Genomic DNA, 23,770 nt, shown 5'->3' on the forward strand with positions numbered 1-23,770 from the left:
AAGGCGTCGGTCCCCAAACCTCCCTCCTCGCTGCTCCCCAGGGATCTGGTTTCCCGGGCCCCGGGCTCCTGCAGCGTCTCCTCTGGCCGCCGCCCCCATCCTGCCCCGGGGTCCGGCGGGGCCGGGCGCGCAGGTAGCTCAGCGCCGGGAGAGCCGCGGCGCCCGGCGCCTCCCAGAGGTGCGGCTGCCGCTCCGGGGGGAGGCGCTGTGGCGCGGGGCCGCCCCCTCGCGCCCCGGGCGACGGCTGCGGCTCGGCCTCCTTCTCCTCCTCTTCCTCCGCCCTCCTTGGCTGGGAAAGTGGGAGGCGGCGGCGGCGGCGGCGTGCTGTGTGTGCGCGCGTGAGGGGGGCAGCAGAGAGGAGGCTCCCGGTGCCACCGCGGCGTCAGAGACACAGCGAGCGGCGGGCGCGGCGGGGCCGCATCTGCACCGGCCGCGGCGGCCTCTGCGGGGCCGCGAACAAAGAGGAGGAGCCGAGGCGCGAGGTAGGGCGCGCGGCGGGCGCGGGGCCGGGGGACCCGGTGTCGGCAGACCGTCGCCGCGGAGGCGGCGGAGGTCGCTGTGTCCCCCCCACCCCCGCACTGGTCAGCCTCTGCCCCCTCACCCGCGCTTCTCCTGGGGCCGGCCACCCGGACCTGCGGGAACCGAGCCCGCGGCCTCTCTGCCTTCTCCGGGCAGGAAGCTGCCCAGGCTCCGTGCCGCGGTTTCCCCGGGCGCAGCCCTGCGCCTCAGCTTCCCGGATGGCTGGCTGGCTGGCTCTCCGGGGAGTCGCCTCATCTCTGCGGGGCGACAGATCTGCTTCCCAGGGCACTTTGTGGGGCTGAGTTTCGCAACTTCAGGCTGCACGTTTATTTTTAAGTCCTTGAAAACTTCCCGCAGTCGTGGGGGGAATTTTCTGTCCTCAGCCTGACCTGATGGGAGACGGAGATGAGGCGGTGGGGTGAGGTCCCCGTTCCCGGACCCATCCGGCCGCGGCCGAGCCCCAGCCCCAGCCCCGGACCGTCCTCTGCCTGCGCCGCCGCCGACACCTGGCTCCGGGGTGTGTCTGCGGCGGGCGGCGCCGCGCCTCCTGCGGGGTCGGGGACTACCTGTGCTCGGCCGCGAGTAAGGGGGCGCAGCCCTGGAGCTCCCCAACCCCTACTTGGTCCAGAACAGCTGTCAGTGCTGCCATCCCAGTCTTTTCACTTCTCACCCCTTTGCTCCTAGGCATTCACATTTACATTTATTTTAGTGGTGGCAGTGTGTGGGGGGTGTTGCGTGGAACAAACAGTAACTGGTTTATAAATGCGTCTTCCTGAATGGGCCCCATTTTCATATTATGCTCACAGTTTTCAGCTCAGCATTCCATTGTCGAATTCTTTTGGTGGTAATTTTGCTAGATTTTCTGAATGGGATTAGGACCGGCCGTTCAGAAATCTGTTATCTGAGTTTGTCAACCACCACCACCACCAAGGGTGCTGTGATGTCTTAGATATTTTCAAGCACATCTTAGTTATATCCTTAAGAATTGTCAACCTTAAGGTCTTGGTTGGACAAGATTAAACAGTTGTTTTTAAGACAGAGCAGCAACATATGTATTTATTATTGGAATCTTGCCACCAGGGTCACGTGAGGTTTGGTTTCTTAAACGCTGAAATGGCTTAAAAAATCGGGAACTTCGTTAGGTTTAAAAGTAATTTCAGGTAGAGGAAACTCAATTGCTTCTGTTCAGCTTCTCCTGTGAGTTGAAGACTGTACTGAGGCAACTTTCAGAGCTGAAAAAATGTTCTTTACTGCATTTCATATACCCTTTTATTTCAGGAATCCTGTAAAATCGTTGATAGTCATTTCTGCACAGCAGACTCCTAGATCACATTAGCAATTAATTCTGAGTTGTTTAAAAAACCCTGTTTGTTTTTTGATTGTTGACTTTGGAGTTTAGAACCACATTCCAAAGCAAAGCTAAGCCATGCAGAGGAAGCACTTTTGTATACTTTTTGGTTCTTGGCTCCTCTGAACTTTTCTCCAGATAACACTAATTTTCTCTTTCCTCCTCCTTTCCTCATGACTCTAGAGCAAAGTCTGAAATGGATGTTACATGAATCATTTTAAGAGCTGCATACAACTATGAACATTTCTGAAACCCTTTTCTCAGTAAAGTAGATCAAGATGGATGAATCTGCCTTGTTGGATCTTTTGGAGTGTCCTGTGTGTCTAGAACGCCTGGATGCTTCTGCAAAAGTCTTGCCTTGCCAGCACACGTTTTGCAAACGGTGTTTGCTGGGGATAGTAGGTTCCCGGAATGAACTCAGATGTCCCGAGTGCAGGACTCTTGTTGGCTCTGGTGTTGAGGAGCTTCCCAGTAACATCCTGCTGGTCAGACTTCTGGATGGCATCAAGCAGAGGCCTTGGAAACCTAGCCCTGGTGGGGGCAGTGGGACCAACTGCACAAATGCATTAAGGGCTCAGGGCAGCACTGTGGCTAATTGTAGCGCAAAAGATCTGCAGAGCTCCCAGTGTGGACAGCAGCCTCGGGTGCAAGCCTGGAGCCCCCCAGTGAGGGTGAGTAGCCTGCAGAGGCAATTTGGTAAATAAATGTTGTGGTGACCATATTTTTCTGTATTCTTTAGCTTTATGTTTTCTAAATCAGCTCACTGCTTAAGAAGCTACACTTACTGGAACAGATTGGACATTATACCTCTATACCTCATGATCTTTATTTTTTTTTCTTTTTCCATCTTGGAATGAGGTAGGATGTAAATAATATAATTTTCTTGTTTTTAAAATATTTTCCAGCTAGTCTCTATTGTTTTTTAAGGTATGTTTTGGGAAATGGCATTTATTCAATGAAATCTAAAATAGCAGTTTTTCGTCCCTATTTTAAAATGAAATTTGATATGGTTTTCCCCTTTTTGTGGAGTTGGAGTCATAATTGTGGGAGTGTGTACATATGCATATTTATGTTGTAAATATGCATGTGGATAGAGCATAAGTAGGAAATCAATCCTTATTTTTTTGTGTTGCTTAGAGTCATTCTCCTGATTTTATGAATGCACAGCACAGAATTTACTGGTTGGAGGAATTCTTAACAAATCATGGCCACAGGTAGTAGAGTTTCGTTGCCATAGCAACAGAATATCACTTAGGACTATGCTGAACCATCTAGCTTTATATTGGGCTTTACAGGTAGTGAAATGAAATATTTCCATCAAAATGATTTTTCTTGGGGTTGGGCTGAAGTAATTTTAGGTGAAGTTAAATATTTGCACAGTTGTTACAATTTAAATTTCTAGAAGGTGGAGTATTCCACGTAAATAGAAATTGTGTTACATACGCTAGCTTCCTGATAAGATGGGCTTTTGTCAGTTTTTGCAAAAATGAAAAATGGTCATGGACATCAGATAATGAAAATGGTTCCATTTTTGTTGGAAGAAGCAATTTTGGTAATTGGCCAAACTCGTAAAAATCTACTTTTAGAAAGTAATTAAGCTGGATGAGAATTTTTTTTGAAATGCTGATAGTCAAAATTCAAAATTGACTTTTTTCATTTAATATAGAACTTCCTGTTAGGATAGCATTGTAATATGAATTTATGGATGTAGATATCAGACAACTGCAACTGAGTGGTAGTCCCCTTACCACCTTCTCAGGCTCATCTTTAACAAATGATATAACGTATTTACATCACTGGATGTGAAGTATGTAAACCATTGTTTGGTTCGTTAGAGTACAGTTTCCTCTTTTGACTATCGGGTTTCTTTTGATTCATATTTAATTTCCTTTTTTAAAGAACCAGACGAGGTGATATGGCCAGGCACGCCCGTAATTCCAGGGACTGGGGAGGCTGAGGCAGGAGGATTGTTAGAAGCCAGTCCAGGCAAGTTGGTGAAACCTTGTCTCAAAACAAAAAATAAGAAAAAAAGGACAGAGGATATAGCTTAATGGTAAAGTGCTTCTCTTGAATGAAGGAGACCCTGGATTCAGTCACCAGTTTAAAAATCAAAAACAAAACAAAACAACAACAACAACAATACATACACAGATAGAGAAAACTCTGGGTTAGGGAAGCTTTCCTTATCTGGAGCCCACATGTTGTGAAATTGACCTGCTTTTCTCTCCCCTTCCCTCCCAAAAGGGAAATTGCATGGAAATGAAGGCAGACCCTCATTGCTATACAAAATTACATATAAGAGGTTGTGAGGGGAATGGGAAAATAAACAAGGAGAGAAATGAATTATAGTAGATGGGGTAGAGAGAGAAGAAGGGAGGGGAGGGGAGGGGGGATAGTAGGGGATAGGAAAGGTAGCAGAATACAACAGTTACTAATAGGGCATTATGTAAAATTGTGGATGTGTAAACGACGTGATTCTGCAATCTGCATTTGGGGTAAAAATTGGGAGTTCATAACCCACTTCAATCTAATGTATGAAATATGATATGTCAAGAGCTTTGTAATGTGGTGAACCACCAATAAAAAAAAATAATAAAAAAAAATTAAAAAAAAAAAGAAATTGACCTGCTTACAGCTTTCCTTTTTACCTTTATTTTTTGACTACCTTGATTAGTGTATATGGATTCATGAATGTTTTCACCTCAGAACTAGTGATCAAGTGATAATTTCTAAGACTCTGGACCCTGGTCGCTTACCTTAATGAAGGGGTAGATTTGCATCTTAGTAGAGGTTTTGTTTCCCTCTTAATTAGAGAAAACATGGCTTCCGGCTGTGAGGAGGAGTGTCTTGGTTGTTGACACACCATACCTGTTGTGCGGAATGTGTTGAGTGTTTGATCACTGATAAAAAGGAATTTCACTGCTAAAAAGGAGAGGCTGAAGCATTCCACTTAATGTCCATTAAATTTTAAGTTTTCTTTCTAACATAAAAATTGACCATTTAATGCTATTTAAGTGAAAGAGCTGAACTGCTGTATTCCTAAGATTGAACTTCACTTTTCTTAGGTAAGTTGTTTGGAGATTTTGATCATGTTGTTGTTATTTTTCTGGCATATGTGATTTTCCTAATTTGCTTCCATTTTTTTCTTTGGCATGAGACAAATTACTTGCCAAGAAGCTGAACTGAACCTGAGCCTTATAATTCATGTGAAACAGTTGAGGTGACTCCAACAGATGTGTCTGTTACTACTACTACTGGTGGTTGGGTTGAAGCAAATGATAGAGTACTTATCAAAAGAACAACTTTTTTTTTTTTCCCCTCTAGTTACTCTTTAGCATTTACTGGTATCTTTTGCTTGCAAGTATTCAGAATAACCAAGGCTACCCATATGCTCCAAGCACCTGAAAGTAAATAATATCTCTAGAACATACTCCATTTAAAAGAAAGAATTCTGTAACATACAGCCACGTGGCAGTGTAATACACTCTTTGGGACACTTCCCTGAGGTGAGCCAGGGTAATAAATCTCAAACGTGCATCCTCCTCCCTCAGATGTTCTGACACAACCAAATGGTGCCGTGAGCCTGTTTCCACATGTTGTGCAAAGCTGAAAGTGATAACATGTGGAATGTTGCTTGAGTTTACTAGTTATGTTCTGTGTTACATTAGATTGTGACCATGTGGCTTCCTCATGCATTTAGCCAGGGTAGATTGAATGTTATCAGCAGATCCGAACATTTCCAATGTGTGACACACATCTTGTTCCCAGAATTTTAGTGTTTCCTGTCTAATATGAAGGAGAGAAGAAAGAGTAAGTGTTAGATTGGAGTCACCATGGGATCTGACAGTTCTTTACCTGGAATAAAGAGTTCTTATTGGTTGTTTGTTGGCTAGAATCAAGCAGCAGAATGAGCCATAGGGAGAAGGAGATGGCAGATACATACTGTTTTAATGCACTAAACCGGGTGCCTGTAGAACATTGTTGTCTATCTAATCCTCTCTCTATATATTATGTGTGTATGTGTGAATGATGAAGAACATATTTAAGTAGTTCCTATAGAATTGTGACCTAATAGAATAAATTTCTGCTTTCAATGTGTAATTCCATTGGCTTGAGATCTACTAATATCTGTACATGTGTTCGTCCACCTAGATATCATTACCTAATGATTTTATACTGTCTCCACCTCAATGTGAATTTATTCAACAAAAATAGATCACATGACCACTGATTCACACTAATTTTACTTTTCACTTGTTCTTTGTTTTATTTAACAGGTATTTATTAAGCGCTTATTAGGTGCCAGATTCTACACCAGCTGGATAGGTAATGATGGACAGACCAGAGGTAGATTCTGTTGATGAACTTTCTTTTCTTTTTTGCAATGCGGGGGATCAAACCCAGGGTTTTACTCACGTTAGGCAGGTGTTCTACAGCTGAGCTACATATATCTCCAGCCTATTGCACATGAATTTTTATGTATGTATGTATGTATGTATGTTTGTGGTGCTGAGGATCAAACCCAGTGTCCCACACATGCTAAGCGAGCACTCTACCACTGACCCACAACCCCAGCCCTGCACATGAACTTTTGAGTGCGTGGTCAGTCTCTCAGGAGAGATATTAATAACATAGCAATTCAGATATGTAACTAAAGGTGTTAAGTCCTATGACAGAGAGGAAGAGGAGCCCATAGGAGAAGGATCTGTGTTTCATGTGAAAATAAATGTGTAGCCCTTTGTGGTTGTGCATGCCTGTAATCCCAGCAGCTTGGGAGGCTGAGGCAGGAGGATCACCAGTTCAAAGCCAGCTTCAGCAACTTAGCAAGACCCTATCTCTAATTAAACAATATATAAAAGGGCTGGGGATGTAACTCAGTGGTTAAGCACTCCTGGATTTAATGCCTGGTGACCCCTACCCTTCCCCCAGAAAAGTGTATGTGTGGGAGTCTCAAAATTTTCTGTGAGGAAGAGGTATTAAGTAAGATCTTAACAGTGAAATGATGTTAATTTTGTGAGTGGGGCTGGACTGGAGAAGGGGCAGAAGGGAAGAGCATTCAAAGACCTTGACCTATAGCAGGAGGGGCTTGACTCCTAGGAAGAACTGACAGAAGGTGAGCCGTGAACTGAGCAAGCTGCAAGCTGCAGGAATAGTTAAAGCCAAGCCTCAAGTCTGTTAACCTACAAGGCATTAAGAACCACCACAAGGGGTAGTTAAGGGCTAAAAGGGTGCCAGAGAAGTCAGGACTCTTCACTTGGGATTGGAAAGGTGGATCATAGGGATTGGGATGATGAGCAGAGATTTAGAACTGACCTGGGATTGGAGCTTGGAGTCAAAGGATTGGGACAGAGGAAGGGTAGAGAAATCTAAATATGAAGGAACATGGGTGAAATTCCCTTTTCCCTGCAAGCACCGTGTATGCTTTCATTTCTTCATAGCCACAATCTCACCTCCTTTCCTTTTTCCAATTTCTTGCTCTTATGGGCTGAAATGTATCCTTCAAAATCTTTCTTATTGAAATACTAATCCTTGATACCTCAGAATGTGGCTCTGTTGGAGATGTGGTCTTTAAAAAGGTGGTTAAGGTAAAATGAGGTCATATGCATGGACCCTCATCCAAGATGACTAGTCCTCATATGAATAGAAGATCAGACAAGAGATGGGAGACCATGGGAAGACAGGTGGAGAAGATGGCCATTTGTAAGCCGAGGAGAGAGACATCAGAAGAGCCCTGCCAACATCTTGATTTCAGACTTCCAGGCTCTAGAATTGTGAGAAAACAGATTTCTGTGTTGTTGAAGCCACACAGTCTGCGGTTCTTTGTGACGGCAGCCACGGCTGACTGTGCATGCTTCTAAAGATCACCCCCTTGAGTGGCCTCTTGATCCACTGCCAGTCCCTTCAGTCCTTGTTTCCCACAGAGACCTGTGGTGGCCTAACCCATCTGTGTCTTTTCTTCTGAGGTGGAATACCCTTGGGAAGCAGTTCAGACCCTCCCACCCACCGCCACCGCCCAATTGCCTGTTAACAATTTCATAAAGTAGAAAGGAATGCTGGAAGAAAATGAGGCTTATATGACAAAGTTTTGGAGGAAAGGGACAAAAGAGTAGAGAACTCTTGCTAATCTCCCGTCTTGAACCAACTGGATTCATCCCTAATTGGAGTCTGACAAGTGCTTTGCGGGATGTACTGTTACTGGTGAAGATCTCTCAGGCTCAGTTCTATGCCATGATCTATACAATGCCAGGACAGGTGGCATCAGTGTGTGTTTTTGTTCAGAAAGTTTGCATTCTGGGGAGGTAGAATGCACAAGAAATGCAAATAAGGCAGCATATTGTGTAGCTCCAACTGGTGGAATAAGGTAGAGAATGAGTCCACATAATGAAGTTTGTGCTGAGTGTTCCCGGGATGAAATGTACAGTTCAGGGTGGAGTAGAGTGGACAAAACAAGCCTCCCTCAACTGTGGAGGGGTTAGTACCAACACTGTCAAAGAAAGGATGTCTGCATAGATGGGGATGAGGGTCTATATTAACTCATATTGGACCTACGTATGACATTTAATGTGGTAGTTTGGTTGAGGGAGCTGTTTTGTTGTTTCAGAATGAATGAATTGAAATAGGAAAGTTGAGTCTTTTTGGACAAATAACATTTGTTGCAGATATTCTTGACCTTGTACTTTATTCCTTTCATCCTGGACCCCTATTCCAGGGCTCATGTCTGTTTTACCCCTGAGCTTTATAGTATTCTTAAGTCAGACTTAGTGGTGACATCTCTGGTGTCAGGCTTTGATGGATCTCTCTCTCTCTCTCTCTCTCTCTCTCTCATCTATCTTTTTTCCTTTTGCCCCCTACTGCCCCTTTTTGTGATACTGGGTTGAATCCAGGTCCATGCTCCTGCTCCAGCCCCAGGCTTTGTCATCTTGAGTGGGGTAGAAGACAGGAATGGGAAAGGGAGACTGAGGTTCACACTCCATGGTAATTTAAAAAGAGAAATGTTTTATAACTTTTTTTTGATATAACACTTTTTATGTAACCACAGTCATATATATCTCCCAACTCCTCTTGGAGGAGAGTAGTATTTAAAAAAGGGAAAGAATGTAAATTTCAAAAGGAGTACATAAAAGTTTTTTGGTTGTAAACAATATTCAACATTATAGATGTATATGATATTAAGAATGTACGTAACTTCTATATCTTTTCATATATAGTTATATGTGTATGCATATAGTATTTTGGTTTTCTTTTATATAAATAGAACTTCATACAAGGCTTAGTTGGTGACTTGCCAGCTCCATTGCAGAGAGCTTGGAGGTATACAAGTGGGGGCTGGTGGGCTGAGTTAGGTTCATCTTTGACTTTTCAGAACCCTTTGTAGTGTCTGACGCGTAGTATACACTCACAAGAGGCTTGCTAAGTGAATGAGTGAACCACTCCTCACTTCTAGGGACCCTAAGCTACACATTCTCTCAATATTTTAACCTTTTTTTGGTGCTGTTTCCTCACAATCTTTAAAATAGGGATAACACTTAGCCTATTAATAGATTCTTATGGATAATGAGAGAATTGATGTACACATACTTGGAAGATTGTAAAGACTATGTAAATGGATGTATAATAATAATTATTATAAAAGTAGTTATTGGTTGTGGTTCAGTGGTAGAGCTTTTTCCTAGCATGTGTGAGGCACTGGGTTTGATTCTCAGCACCACATATGAATAAATAAATAAAATAAATGTTCCTCAACAACTAAAAAAAAATTTTTAAAAAAGTAGTTATTGTCTTCCTCACAAAGGAGTATAATTTTTGGGTGGTGAGAACATGAGTAATTGATAAGAAATGATAATGCATTGGATACAGTGTTTTGATGTAGAGCTACCCAGAATGGGAATGTGAGCTTAGTTCTTTTTTTTTTTTTTTTTGGTACTGGGGGATTGATTCCAGGGATCCTTAACCACGAAGCCACATTCCCCAGCCCTTTTTATATTTTATTTAGAGACATGGTCTCACTAAGTTGCTCAGGGTCTTGCTAAGTTGCTGAGGCTGGGTTTGATCTTGTAATCCTCCTACCTCAGACTCCAGAGGTGCTGGGATTACAGGTGTGCACCACCGCACCTGGCTTGTGTTCTTCTTTTATATGACTGGCAGTGTGGTAGGTTTGTTTACACCATTACCAACTACACGTGAGTGATGCTTGCAGTGTGACATTATGACAGTTTCGATGTCACTACATGATGGGAAGTTTTCAGCTCCATTATCATCTTAGGGGACTCTAGTTGTATATGCCGTCCGACCTTGACTGAAACAATTGCACGTCACTGTGTATCACTGTTGCTCCAGCCCTCTTTAAAAAAAAAAAAAAAATCTCCTTTGGGTGACTGAAGGAGAGAAAGAAGAGAAAAGATTATTCAGTTGTTGCCAGCTGGACAGGGAAAGGGAAAATTAGGGGACAAGTGTCCACCTTGACCCCTGCCTTTAGCTACAGCTCCTCACCGGCTTCTGCATCATCAGGTGCTGAACTTCACAGTTTGTTCTCTTTCCTGTCTCCCAGCCGTCTGCTTCCTTGCAGCTGTGGTCTGTATGCCAAGTGGTTGAAAGCAAGCGTGGAGGAGAAGGGTCCTTTTCCTTCCCTCAGTTGCTTTCCCAAATTGCTCTTTTTGCCCCCTAATTAGTTAATTGTCTCAGAGGAGGGGAGGAATCAAAGCAGAGGTCCAATAGGTGCATGGAGTAGGGGCAGTCCTCAATGCCTGCCTCTCTTCTTCTGTTGTCCATTGTCTCTTCCTCAGCCTCTCAAGGTCCCCTGGCTCCCCTTGGCACAACTCCATCCTTTAACTCTCTCAGCTCTCTCAGGGAGAATGCCTGCTTTGCCCCACAGACGCTCGCTCCATTTATTAATCCTTCCCCTCTCCAGTCTTGAAAACCCAAGACAGTATGTGAAGATCTTTTGATCTTGAGGCCAGAACGCAAATAATTTTGCAGTTCACTCTGTAGCAGGGTTGTTCACAAGGATCCATGAGTGTGGCAATCTAGTCCACGTAGTGAGGTGTCCTCAAGGTAGAAATCCTACGCATGGCGACCGAGGGGGGAACATAGATAGCAGGCAAGCCTCCCTTGCATGGAAGCAGAGTGTAGTGAGGGGTACTTAGGGTAGGAATTGAGTGATCGGAGATAGGTTTGCCGCTAAGACTCCCTCACTTGGGAACTTAGAAGCCCTCTCCTTCCCCCAGATTTAGCAGGAAGGATATGCATATCTCTTCCCCACATCCCCACTTGATTTTTTTTTTTTCAGGGACTTCTGAGAGTAGCAACCTTAAAAAAATATGCTGAGCCCTGGCTACCCTTCACGTGGGTCCCTTTCCAGCCTATGTGCCTGCCAATGCCTAGTCAAGAGGGTGGTTGGTAGCAGTTGTTTCATGAATGGCGACATATGGGTAGCTGTAAACACAGCCATTTTAAAGATAGATGTGTGAGTGGGCTCTTTCAGGGTAGCTGGGAAGGGAATGGAGGTGCCATTTCAGATGGCTGACAGTAGCAGTGAAGTAGTAGATTATTTGTGTTGTGAAACATGGAAAAAGTGAGCAGTAGGAGGATGTGCAAATGAATTTTTAAGTTACATTAAATATAGCGCAGAAAGACATGGCTGTCAAGTTTGAGCGTTTTTCTGTTAGCCTCAGGAAGTAAATTCTTTAACGTTTTTTTTTTTTTTTGCCGGGGGGGGGGGGTTTAAGGAAAAATTGTTTTGAAATGATGAACAGAAGTGAATTTTCATTATTTTAAAATGTAGTGAGTGGTCCTAAGCAATGAAGAATTATACAGAAATGAAAATAGGGTTTGCCGTAGGATATAATTTAGGTAAGGTGCAGTTATAATTGTGCAGTTATAATTTAGGTAAGGTTCCCCCAAAGTAATACCATAGCAATAGAGTAAGAATACCAATGTAGGATCCAGACAGCCCTAGCGTTTGTGTAAGATCCCTGGAAGTTGGTGTGAACCCTAGTGTTTTAAAGTTGAATGTTATGTATGTAACAAGGAGATTTTATTTCCTGTACTGCTAAAGGTATTCCTCCATTTTAAAAGTATATATCTGCCTGGTGTTTAAATCTATAAGGAACAAACAGTGAACACATATTAGCCCAGCATACGTGAGGCCTTGGGTTTGAACGCCATCACTGCAAAAAACACACAACAAACAGGCAAAAAAAAAACAAAACCAAAACAAAAACCAATTGAACACCTAGATTAAACATTAATAAATGTAATAAAATTAAATTTCAAACGTTAAATTTTCATTATCTGCTCAGACTACTCAAGATAACATTTAGTTAGCAAATCTTTCATTTTTTTGCTCCATTATAAAACGTGTTTTTTTAAAGAATTTTTAAGTAATAAATAATATATTTATCTTATTGATTTATTTTTATGTGGTGCATAGGATCGAACCCAGTGTCTCACACGTGGGAGGCAAGTACTCTACTGCTGAGCCCCAGCCCCAGCCCCATAAAACTTAGGTTTTAAGCACAGCTTTTGATCGCTATCTCTTCCCACAGTTGAACACAATTGAAGAGCTTACATCTATGAGGCTAAATATTTCTGCCATTTTTGAGAGGCCTAATTATTTTCATTCATGTCTTGATTGTACTAGTTGTGACACTTTTTTTTCCCTTTTCTCATTTTTATGAAGTGCAGAATATTAGAAGATACTGAGGGTGTTTAACACTGTTGCACCAAGGCTGTGATGTTGCTGGAACTGAAGTGTCGGTTGAAAGCACTGTCGTGTGACAGCTTGAAATGTTTATATATCACCTATTTGAAGAAAGTCCAAATCTGTCATCAGAAAAACATTGGGTCTTAATGTGTGAGGCATGAGAATGTATCGTGTGCAGAATCGAAGATCTAGACGGTGGAAAGAGTGAGGAGACCTAGTTTCCAGACCTGGCTTTGTGCTTGTAGGCCAGTGCTTTCTCTTCCGTAGGCCTGAGTTGGTTTCTTCATTTATCAAATGAGGCTTATCTGATGTCCGAGTTCTTTGCAGCCCAGAAATTTTATGCATAGTTACCCTAGCAAAGGCCAACTTTGATACAGACACTTAGAATAAACTGAGTTTGGTATCTCGATATCATCTTGGTAGGATGAGACCTGAGTCTCGCCAGTCACCCTTGGGCAGCAGTCGTCTGCCTCTGCTGGCCCTTAAGCCCACACCATGCCTGCCATGAAGCCTTCAGATGAATTGGGAGAAATTCTGTGTTTTTTTTTTTTTTAAATATATATTTTATTTAGCGAAAGGGTTTTGCTGAGTTGCTTAGCGCCTCACTAAATGGCTGAGACTGGCTTTGAAATCGCCATCCTCCTGCCTCAGCCTCCCAAGCTGCTGAAATGACAGGCGTGTGCCACTGTGCCCAGCTCTGTGGAGTTTGGAAGTGAGCCAGGCAGAGGATGAGGACAGTTTAGAGGCCTGATTTAAGCGCAGGCACAAGTAGGGTTGGTTTGCTTCATCTGCCCACCGTGATCTACCTCCGTTCTTCATGAATATTATCCTCGTGTAAAATTGTCACCCTCTGAAATCCCCGCATTCAGATCCTGTCCTAATAAGCTGTTGCACTGGAGCCTAATCTCCCAACATCTGAGACTGGGGGACACATTCAACCCTAGCAGCAGGCAACTAAGTTTCTCTGGGGCCAGCAACTCTGGAGGAGGCAATTCTAGTGGGAGTAACCCTGAAATTTCTCCTCCACACTGGGGCAGGGTGGAGAGTGGACAGGGATGCTGTTGGTAATCTTGCAGAGTCAACAGAAGTAAGCCAGGACTGTCAGGCAGACGGGGCCATATGGTCACCCTCACTAAGGATAGCGTGGGTAAGCCCAGAATACAGAGATAGGTTTCATCAAGCATAGGGAAGATGCCAAAGAATGCAAAGTCTTTTCAAAAAAAATTTCAGGGGAAATGCAGAGCGTTCGACTTCTTCCCGAATACTTCTTTTTGTGTACTTGGTGGTTCCTACTGCACAGAAAATGTGATACAGAGAAAAGGTGGGGGCTTAGCATCAGGAAGAGTTTCTCTATTTCTTGTTTTATATGTGGCTTTGGGCAAGGTACTTCCTTCCTTAATTTCTTCACTTATAAAATGATGGTGATTGTTTTCCAAGTCCATAAGGAACCCTCAGTGTTCAGTACCTAGTAGTTGCTTAATGAACATTGATACTTTCAGTTTTCACTTTCTAGAAATTATGACTTTTAGTATCACATTGCAGCTATGTTAAATAAATGGCATGTGTGTGTTGGGGGTGGGTGGGTGGATGGGTCCTGGCAATTTAATTAACCAACACCTACAGTGTTAATGCTGTAGGACATTTCATACTATTTAAATAGCCAACTTAAGCATTTGGTAACCAGGCAGTTTATAAGTTGGAAACTACAAATTATATTAGATATGTAGTTTAGTGTTGGTTCTACCACTGATTATAGTGTGATACTGGTTAAATCAGCTTTTGTGCACTTAATCTGTAACAGACAATGGTAAGCAATATTATCTCTAGTACCTCATCTTCCTCTCTTATTCGTGATATCTGGCCAGTGGAATTCATCATGTACCATCTGTGACTGTTTTTATCCTCTCTTCCTCCCTCCCTATGTAGGAAAATAACAGTTCAAAGAGTTTAATATACATATTTTTTTTTTGACTTAGTTCTTTCTTTAGTATGGAAAAGACTTAGTTCTCTATGTTAGTCATCTCCCCCTTACTGTGACAAAATGTCTGAGATAACTAGTTTGAAAGAGGAAAAGTTTATTTCATGGTTTCAGAGGTTTCAGTCCATAGTTGCTTGGCCTTGTTGCTTTGGCTCTGTTGTGGCACAGTACCTCATGCTCTTGCCATCACATGGTGTGGTTGAGGAGTCTGTTCATGTCATGGTGAGAGAGAGAGAGAAGAGAAGAGGGGAGGAGAAAGGAGAGGAGAGGAGGGGAGAAGGGGAGGCAAGGACGTGGCCTCAGGGACCTGACTTCCAGTAGGCTCCCCAATCTGGAGGCTAAGCCTTCAACACATGGCCTTTGGAGAACATTAAGGATCCAATCTACAGCAGTACCTAAGACTTTCTGTAAGGGAAATTAGGTGTGTGTTGCAGTGCAGTTCTAATTTTTAAAAATTAATGTTAGGAAGGATTCTCATGCCCTCATATGGTGTTTGGATGCCACTCATATGAGTGCATATGTATATGCATATACAGACACATGTATACGAATGAGGGAGGGAGAGAAAGGATGTATCCCTCTGTGTATGTTGTGTTTTAGTCATTTGTTTACCTTTTCCACCCTTCCCCATCTTTCCTGCTACTTTTATAGTATTAAGGTTATGTTGTGTAAATGTTATTGGTCAGTTTGTTCATGTTGTGACTCTTTTTATGTCTCTTTGATCTAAAACAACTGGTTGTGTTTTTTAATTGACTAAAACCATTTCTGATTTTAGTCGTGTGTATAAACAGATGCATTTATTTAACTGACAACTCTTTGATGAATTTCAGAAATGCAGCAACGGTCAGGAAGGAACCTTGCTATGCTTCAGCTTTCAATGGTTTTATTTATTTATTTTTTAAATGAGCTTCTAATTTATGTTAAATCACATACTGATTTTATAGGGTAAGAAAGGACACTGGGTGAACATTTTATGAAAACCGTCATTTACTGTATTTTAAAAAAGTGTCTTAAGAAGGATATTTCAAAGCTTTTGGCAACTTATTTAATGTCTTTTGGTCTTTTTAGCCAGGAAGTTTTCATTTTGTATCAAATATAAATCCCTGTCCTTGCAATTTAATCTCCTTCCACGTCTCGTCCCATGTTAATGGAAAGAGAAGTGCTCCCTGGTCCGCTCTTCTTCCTGACCTTGCAGGCTATTGTGCAGCCCTGACCTCCTCCCTAGCCATCTTTTATCTGAGCTAAATAACTGTGTTTGCTTTCCATGTCCTCTTAGGACTCATTTCCGAACATTTTAATCATTTCAGTCACTCTCCTTTGGACGCTCTCCAGCTCTTGCTCATCTTGCTGGGGTTCAGGTCCTGAAGAGCTCTTAGCGTGGTAATAAATAAAGTTCTGAATAGGGCTTCGTGTTGTGCAAGGGCCATCACGTGACCCTCCTGAGCATGCTGCTTGTTTTTACCTCTGGTTTTGCCTTCCTTTAAAAGTAACCCTAACTACACTGCTGATTCATACTTTAGTTCAACTTCGGATTTTCTCTTTAATTTTCTTCCATCTTTTATTTGAGTGCTTATAGTTTTTACCACCTTCCCAATTAAACTGCCTCCTGCTGTTTCTGTAATCCTTAAGGTAGTGGCAGTAATTTGCAACTATTAACAGGAAATCAGAAAATGTCAATCCAAATGTTATTTCTTTAATAAATGTTTGTAATGATATGGATGTTTGATCTTAAACACATATATAGCTTGTCTATTTTTTTAAAATATAAATATACATATTTAGATTTAAATATATATATATATATATATATATATATATATATATATATATTTTAGTTATAGATGGACACAATGCCTTTATTTTTATTTTTTTTTTTATGTGGTGCTGAGGATCGAACCCAGGGCCTCACACATGCTGGGCAAGCGCTCTACCACTGAGCCACAACCCCAGCCCTACAGCTTGTCTATTACATTGATTTTGAGTGTTCTCTGCCCACATGTGGTATTTAATTGTTCTCTAATTGTGTTTTAGTTTTGCCTTCCGGAACTTAAGAATAGGAGCAAATCTTTTTATAGCTTCTTTTTGGCGCGTGTGTGTGTTTGCACATACGTTTGTGCTGGGGATTGAACCCAGAGTTTCACCCATGCTAAGCATGTGCTCTACCACTGAGCTATACCACGCAGCTCTTTCTGTTCTTTACTGTGGTAAAAGTATTAAGTATTGGGTTAGGTATCTGTTATGTATGTATGTATGTGTATACCAGGGATTTAACTCATAGGGCACTTAACCACTGAACCATATCCCTAGCCCTTTTTAATTTTGTATTTTGGGACAGGGTCTCACCAAATTGCTGAGGCTGGCTTTGAACTTGTGATCTTTCTGCCTCTGCCTCCTGAGCTGCTGGGATTATAGGCATGTACCATCATACCTGGCTTCATTAACTATTCCTTGACGGAATTGGTGAATGATTGCTCATCTTCCAGAATATCATGATTCATTAGGACACATTCATATCTTCATAAGTGAGAGTGCCTAACCACATGTACATTTTTAGTGAGCTTAATCCCAAACATTTTTCTGTTATTTAAGTCAGCAATGAAAGTATTACCCAAAGACTTCATAAACCCTCATGAAACTTGACTATAATTGGATCCTGAATAACAATTCTCCTGAGAATGGCTCTTGAAACATTTGTGTTGCACCCACCTTGGTGGTCTAGAAATCATGTTTTCCTAGTTTATTAGAAAAAAACTGTTCTGTTGAGTTGATTCAAAAGCCTTATAAAAGTTAAAATATGTGGTCTGTTATCTCCTGTTCCCAGGCACATCATCCTGACATTGAGGAAGATGAAATAGACTAAAGGGAATTAACTGTCCAACAGTCATGTTGATTTTTACCAAACACCTTGTGATTTCTTTGCTTGCAAATCTATTTTTGGAATGAGAATGTTAAATTTAATAAAGGCCTCTGTTTTGATGCAGATAATCTATACACTAATTCCTGTGCTAAGTAATCCTGTGGATGGTCAGAAGTACAAGTAATGCTGTGGTTAGCAATAGCACCTCCTCATTTTAAATCCCACGAGAAGCAACATGCACATTCAAAATTAAATTAAAATTCTTGAGAATGAAGCGGAAAGAGGGAAGAAAAGGGCATTAGAAGAATAAATTAGTCCCTAGGGATCCTTTCCAATTCTCACATCATAAGCCAGCCAGCTGTGATATGAAACATGACAGGGGCCCATGGCTCTCTGGTGCAGATACCTGCAAGGCTGATTCTCTATGATTGTTAATGTATCAACTGTTTAACTATATGCATAGAAATACCTTGAGTTATTACTTCTCCTGGGAGAATAAGCTATCTGATACCTACAAATCAGGAACACTAGATCTATGTATCATTTGCACTATAGATTAAAGAGAATGGCAAATTTCTAGGAGAATTTAAGAAACATGTCGTGCTGTGGTTTCTAGGTACGCTGCAAATGAAGAGCTTTGTGTGGAAGGAGTGGGAATTCTATCATGATATAATCTACCCATCTGTAACTGTCTATAACTGTGGGTGGTTGCCAGTTTAGAATTAACTTGCCTATGTTCAGTGATATATATTGAAATTTAGAGTATATGGAAAAAGAGTTTATGTTTTGCTCATAAATGCATCAGTCCCTCAACACATTTATTTTCTGTGCTTGGACTGAAAGGTCACCATTCCTTGGCAGTATTACCAGGCATACTGGGATAGTAAGCCAAAGAACAGAATAGGTCGGTCAAAGATAAATTGAGGCAAAAATTGATTTGTAATTAGGTACTTAAAATCAATTTTCCTAGTCATTTAAATGTTACTTGACAGTTGTACTGAGTTGCTAATTATTAGCAACCATGTACCAGATAATACAATCTGCTCATTTGGGAGTAATTAGACTGCAACTATCTATCAGTAGCTTTTGGTTGAAGATGTAGCTATTGTATAGTTTGATAGCAGAAGCACTTTAATGATCATAAAAACATTTAAAAGCTGATTTTATAGAACTCTGTATATCTGAGTCCAGAGAGTCATTTCTTTTTGGTATTTGGGATTGAGCCCAGGGGCACTTTACCACTGAGCTACATTCCCAGCTCCTTTTATTTTTTTTCTTTTGAGACAGGGTCTCACTAAGTTGTTTAGGGCTTTGCTAATTTTCTGAACTTGTCCTTGAACTGGTGATCCTCTGGCCTCAGGCTCCTGAGTGGTTGGGATTATAGGTGTGTATCACTGTAGAAAAGTGAATTCTTTTTTTTTTTAATTTTTTTTAATATTTATTTTTTAGATGTAGATGGACACAACACTATGCCTTTATTTTTTATGTGGTGCTGAGGATCAAACCCGGGTCCCCCCTGTGCTAGGCGAGCACTCCACCGCTGAGCCACAATCCCAGCCCCCAGAAAGTTCTTAACACAGTATCTTGGGGAGAAAAATGTAACTAAATGTTTGTAATCTTGAAAGAATGAAGAAATATTTTAGCAACTCTGTGTTCTATTGGTTTCATGGCATCTACATTAGTCATGAATGAATTCACTTGTTCTCAAAGAACTTGTTTTGCATTGATATCACTGTTTGAAAAAGGAAGTGGTGATAAATTTCATAAACTGGAAAACGTAACATGTTCTAAAATGTGAAAATGGAATCCCTCTGCACTGTGGCCTGCAATGTGGATTTAATTGCTTTTCCCTATCACATCTCATGTGGACAGCATACCAGGGCCTTACCCTTGTAGGCATTCAATCTGCCCTTTACAGTCTCTAACTGATAAATACACTTATTTGGCACAAACACATATGATCAAAGGTGATCTGAACAATACATTGTTTTGATTAATGATTGCACAAGGCCTTTTTTTTTCCTTTAACGTTTGGACAAAGAATGATACCACAAAACAGTTTTTGTTAATAAAATAAATAGAGGTTAAAGAATGGGACGGTTTCTGGTAGGCTGTGCAGCCCTAAATCATTCAAAAGTAATGAAGCAGTTTTCTGAAACAGATTGTGTTTCCTTAAGAAGGAAGCCACCTTTGTTCCATGTCACTGATGCATTCCTTATAGGTGAGGTCACCCTGCATTGCTGATATCTCTCTCCTTTCATAAAAGGGAGATGTGGACCGCTCCCAGTGCATTCCATTTCTCACAGTCTGTAAAATAAGGCTTAAATGTACCTGTCCATTAAAAGCTTTTGAAGGACAAAAGCCAACCTTACAGGCTTTGTGAACCATGAATTGACAATAAAAGACAGTATGCTTCTGTTTTTCAAATAGCCTGTTTAAGGACAAAAGAACTATTCACTCCTACATGACTTTCATGTAGTTATAATAAAAGGCAGGAGGATGGTCATCTTGTTTTGTGCATGACTTTTAAGGCTGCTTGACTGAGATTATTTGAAACAATAGTTTTCAATTATTCAGACTAATAAAGTCACCCACAGGAATGTGGGTTATGGAGTGTATAAATGTTTCTATATTTATTTCCTTGGATAGAATGCAATTTAAGAAGTAACTCCCCTCTTTCTACCCCCTCATAAAAATCTAAAGAGTGAAAACATTTAAGGAATACCGGATTAAGGTCTGTGTGTGGAAAAGGGTCTCCTAACTAAACTTATTGTTCCCCTTGGGTCTTTTGTTTTATGTTTTGAGGTGTTGCCAAGGTTGTTGCCCAGGTTAGCCCCAGAATCCTGGTCTCAAATGATCCTCGGGCCCCTGCCTTCTTAGTAGCTGGGACTGCAGGTGCTCACCACAAGCCCAGCTTTACCTGTGTCTTTTAGAGTAGCTCCTTGTACCTCCATTAGTGTGACGAGTGTCTCTCTTACACAAAGCTATATTATATAATGGGTCATTAGACTTCAGCAGTACAACCAAGTCCTGTCTTTTCCTCCACCTTATCTCCTCAGCTTATACACTCTGCTTCAGCCTCAGAGTTTTCTTGCTGTTCACAAAAGCTTGATGGTGGAGCCTTTATACCTGCTCCTTGCCCTGCCTGGGAGGATGGCTTGCTCCTTCAGTTTTTTCACTTCTCTTCCGTCATTTCCTTACAAAGGTCATTTGTGACCACCAATTCCAAACAAGCCCCTGACGACTCTCAGCCATCTTCTAGCCTTACTCTGGTTTATTTTTCTTTGTGGTACTTATGTCCATCCAAAATTATGTTATACTTTTATTTGTTTACTGCCCCACCCCCAACAGAGAGTAGGCTCTTTGAGGGCCAGAACTTGGACTAAATTTGTTCTTGTCTGTATCCCTAGCAGCAGGCACACTGCCTGGTACATAGTCTGCTCTCAGTAAGAATTTGCTAAGATAACAAATAAAATCAGTGAATGAGTTTTACTTGTTGTGTGTTGGTGTTAATTATTCTGCAAACCTCATGTTGAAAAAATGTAGCAAGTAGGAAAATGATTGTTAGTCATTCAGATGTTTAAGTTAGATTGAATGTTTTCATAGCGGAGTGAATTAAAGTGTCATGTATGCTTATTTGGCATTTCACTTTGTGTTGTTTTTATGAAGGTAATTGTGGAATGATTTAAACAAATAATCTTGCTATGAGCCTTTTTTATTATTATTTTAAATTTTAAACCAGGAGATGAGCAACACAATTGCAAACTACAGCAACATCTCTGTGTTTAGCTCTTGGAAGTGAATACAATTCCTTTATAACTGATAGCGTTGGTGTACTTCAGTACTTACTTTTAAAGCAACCCAGAACACGTGATAATGAGAACACAGGGAGGAACACTTTTTCATGTATTTCTGCAAACTTCTGTGCTTAACGTATTCTTGGGAAGAGAAGTGACATTGTTTTTTGTACCTAAAACTGTTGAAGGAGTGGGTGGTAACACCTATTAATCTCGGCTGTGTCGTGACTTGAGCATCTTTCCTCATATAATGTAGTGTGGATTCAAATTAGCCTTCCCTTCCCATATCCTTGCTTCTCCCCCTTTGGCAACATATCACAACTGCATTGTGGGTTGGTTCTGTTGAGTGTCTGGAGCCTGATGACTGTAAGAAATGAATTTCCTTTATCTAATATGAGGTGTGTGTGTGTGTGTGTGTGTGTGTATAATAAAATTCCCTTAAATATGCCTGTGGAGGCACTCGTGAACATGACTGTATGTTTGACCAATTAGCATGCACTTAAGTCTGCACATGCTACCTTCAACTTATTGACTTAGGGAGCTACAGCATGCTAAACGCACATAAGGAACCGAGGCTTAGATGTGCACTGGTACATGGGCTCCTTCCCATGTAGAAATAGAGGGTGCCCTCTTATCCTCCAACAGGGTGTCTCAGTCCATTTCTGCTATCCCAACACAATACCTGAGATGGGGTAATTAATAAGGAACAGAAATTTATTTCTTACAGTTCTGGAGGCTGGGAAGTCCAAGACCAAGACGCCAGCAGTTTTGGCAGTTTTGGTCCCGGGGTGAGGGTTGCTCTGTGCTTCTAAGGTGGTTGCTCAGAAAGGAATATAGAAGGCCAAAGGGCAAGCTGACCTGCTGCCACATGAAGTCTCTCATAAGGGCCTTAACCCCTTCATGAGGGAAGATTCCCCCGCAATGTAATCACCTCTCAAAGGCCCTGCCTCCTCATACCATTATCACATTGGCAACACCTGAAATTTGGAAGGTACCCATTTCAAACCATAGCATCGGAAGTCGCCAATCATGTCGAGCAGTTCTGAGGGTACCGGAAATGAGCATGGCAGCTGCAGCTGGAGGAGGTCTGCTGCCTGCCACAGGTGACTGCAGACACCCTCCAGGTGAGCGCCACAATTCCTGCATGGGGAAACAGGGTGGTCTGTCCATGTGGGCGGTTCCCCTTTCCCATTTCTGTTCCTGTGGTCAGCTCAGAATTTCCAGCATCTTCAGGAATGTCCCGATAACCTCCTCAGGATGGGATCACAAGGCCCCAGATTCCTTTATTGTCTTCAGAACAGGAATACTCTCCCCTTTGGCCCCTAGCACAAGGTTGTGCTGCTCCCCAGATGTGTCACCCTTATTAGTCAAGCGACCCCACCTTGTTCACCTCTCCAGATTCCAGCTTTCCTCCTGCACTCAGGCACAGGATATGGCCGTCTCCAGCCTGCACATCTGTCTTCCCTCTCTCCACGATCCAGCTCATACCCTCAGACTTTGCCTCACATTTCCAGGCCTGAGTGCAGCTCTGAAGTGTCCCTGACTGATCACCTGTTAGTCATCTCCCTTGGGACCTGGTCCACCCCTCAGGTGTTGCTGAGGATGCTGTGCACAGTTCTTTCACTCTGTAAATATTTATTTGGGAGAAGATCCCTCAGCTGGCGAGTCCACCCTGCTCTTTGCCACCACAGTCTCTAAGCCTATCACACTTGTTCTCTGGTCCCGTATGGTTTGCCACCTGCGTCCTTCCCTCCTGTCCCACTGGCTTCTCCGGGCTCATTGTCTGAACCTTCCTTTTCAGTCGTTATCCTTTTCCCAATCAGCAATTCTTCTTACTCTGCTAAAATATGATAAAATAACACCTTTTATAATTCTCTAGCTACTTTTTGTTTAGGGTAGGACAGCCAGTGGATGGATAATAAAGCAACAGGGGAAAGGCAGCTTTTAATAATGAACTTCCCTAATTTTTCTGGAAAAGGGAGCTTTCATTCCCGCTTCCTTTTTGTAGACGAGCAGCTATGAGATGACTAAAGTTTTTTTTTTTTTTTTTTTCCCCGACAGCAGTCTTGCAAGGTTGTCATATTTACCAGGAAATTATTTTATAGATGAAAAAATTTCAACGAGCTTTTAGTTTCAGAATAAAATAATTGCCAGTTACATGACTTACATTAGTGGATCAGACCCCGTTAATGTAAGTTTGTGCCTCTCTTAAAATAAAAGTTGAAAAATTAAATTTGTTCCTTGGTAATTTGATTTGTAGGAAGTGAGAAACAAAGGATTCCAAACAGGGCTTTAAAAATCAGTTCTAATTAATTGCATGTGCAGATGCATCTGCTACGATGGGGAGGCAATTAGTCTAATTATGTTTAAAATACAGTTGCATGCTTAAATAGATAATCGCACCCTCAGGCCTGCCTATCCTTTTCTACTTTCTCCTTTAGGCATGTAGTGAATTTCTTTGGCTATTAAGCATGACCTCTTCAGTGTCTGTGGAGTAGAAGAAAGTGACAGAATGCAGGCAAGGAGGGCTGCCTGTGCTCCTAGCTGGAGTTTGATATGTCAGTGATAG

At 41.9% G+C, this 23,770-nt stretch overlaps 1 protein-coding gene across 1 annotated transcript in view; it reads left to right on the plus strand.

Moving 5' to 3' along the window:
• Positions 1-323: 323 nt before the first annotated feature.
• The window catches only part of Sh3rf1 (SH3 domain containing ring finger 1), a 163,052-nt gene continuing 139,605 nt past the window's right edge, over positions 324-23,770 (plus strand). Inside the window, exons 1-2 of the mRNA XM_026389753.2 lie at positions 324-482; positions 2,051-2,538. Coding sequence (XP_026245538.2) covers positions 2,146-2,538 — 393 coding nt within the window. The 5' untranslated portion in view covers positions 324-482; positions 2,051-2,145. The remainder of the gene's footprint in view (positions 483-2,050; positions 2,539-23,770) is intronic.

This window comes from Urocitellus parryii, chromosome 14, assembly GCF_045843805.1.
Source record: "Urocitellus parryii isolate mUroPar1 chromosome 14, mUroPar1.hap1, whole genome shotgun sequence".
Taxonomy (NCBI): domain Eukaryota; kingdom Metazoa; phylum Chordata; class Mammalia; order Rodentia; family Sciuridae; genus Urocitellus; species Urocitellus parryii.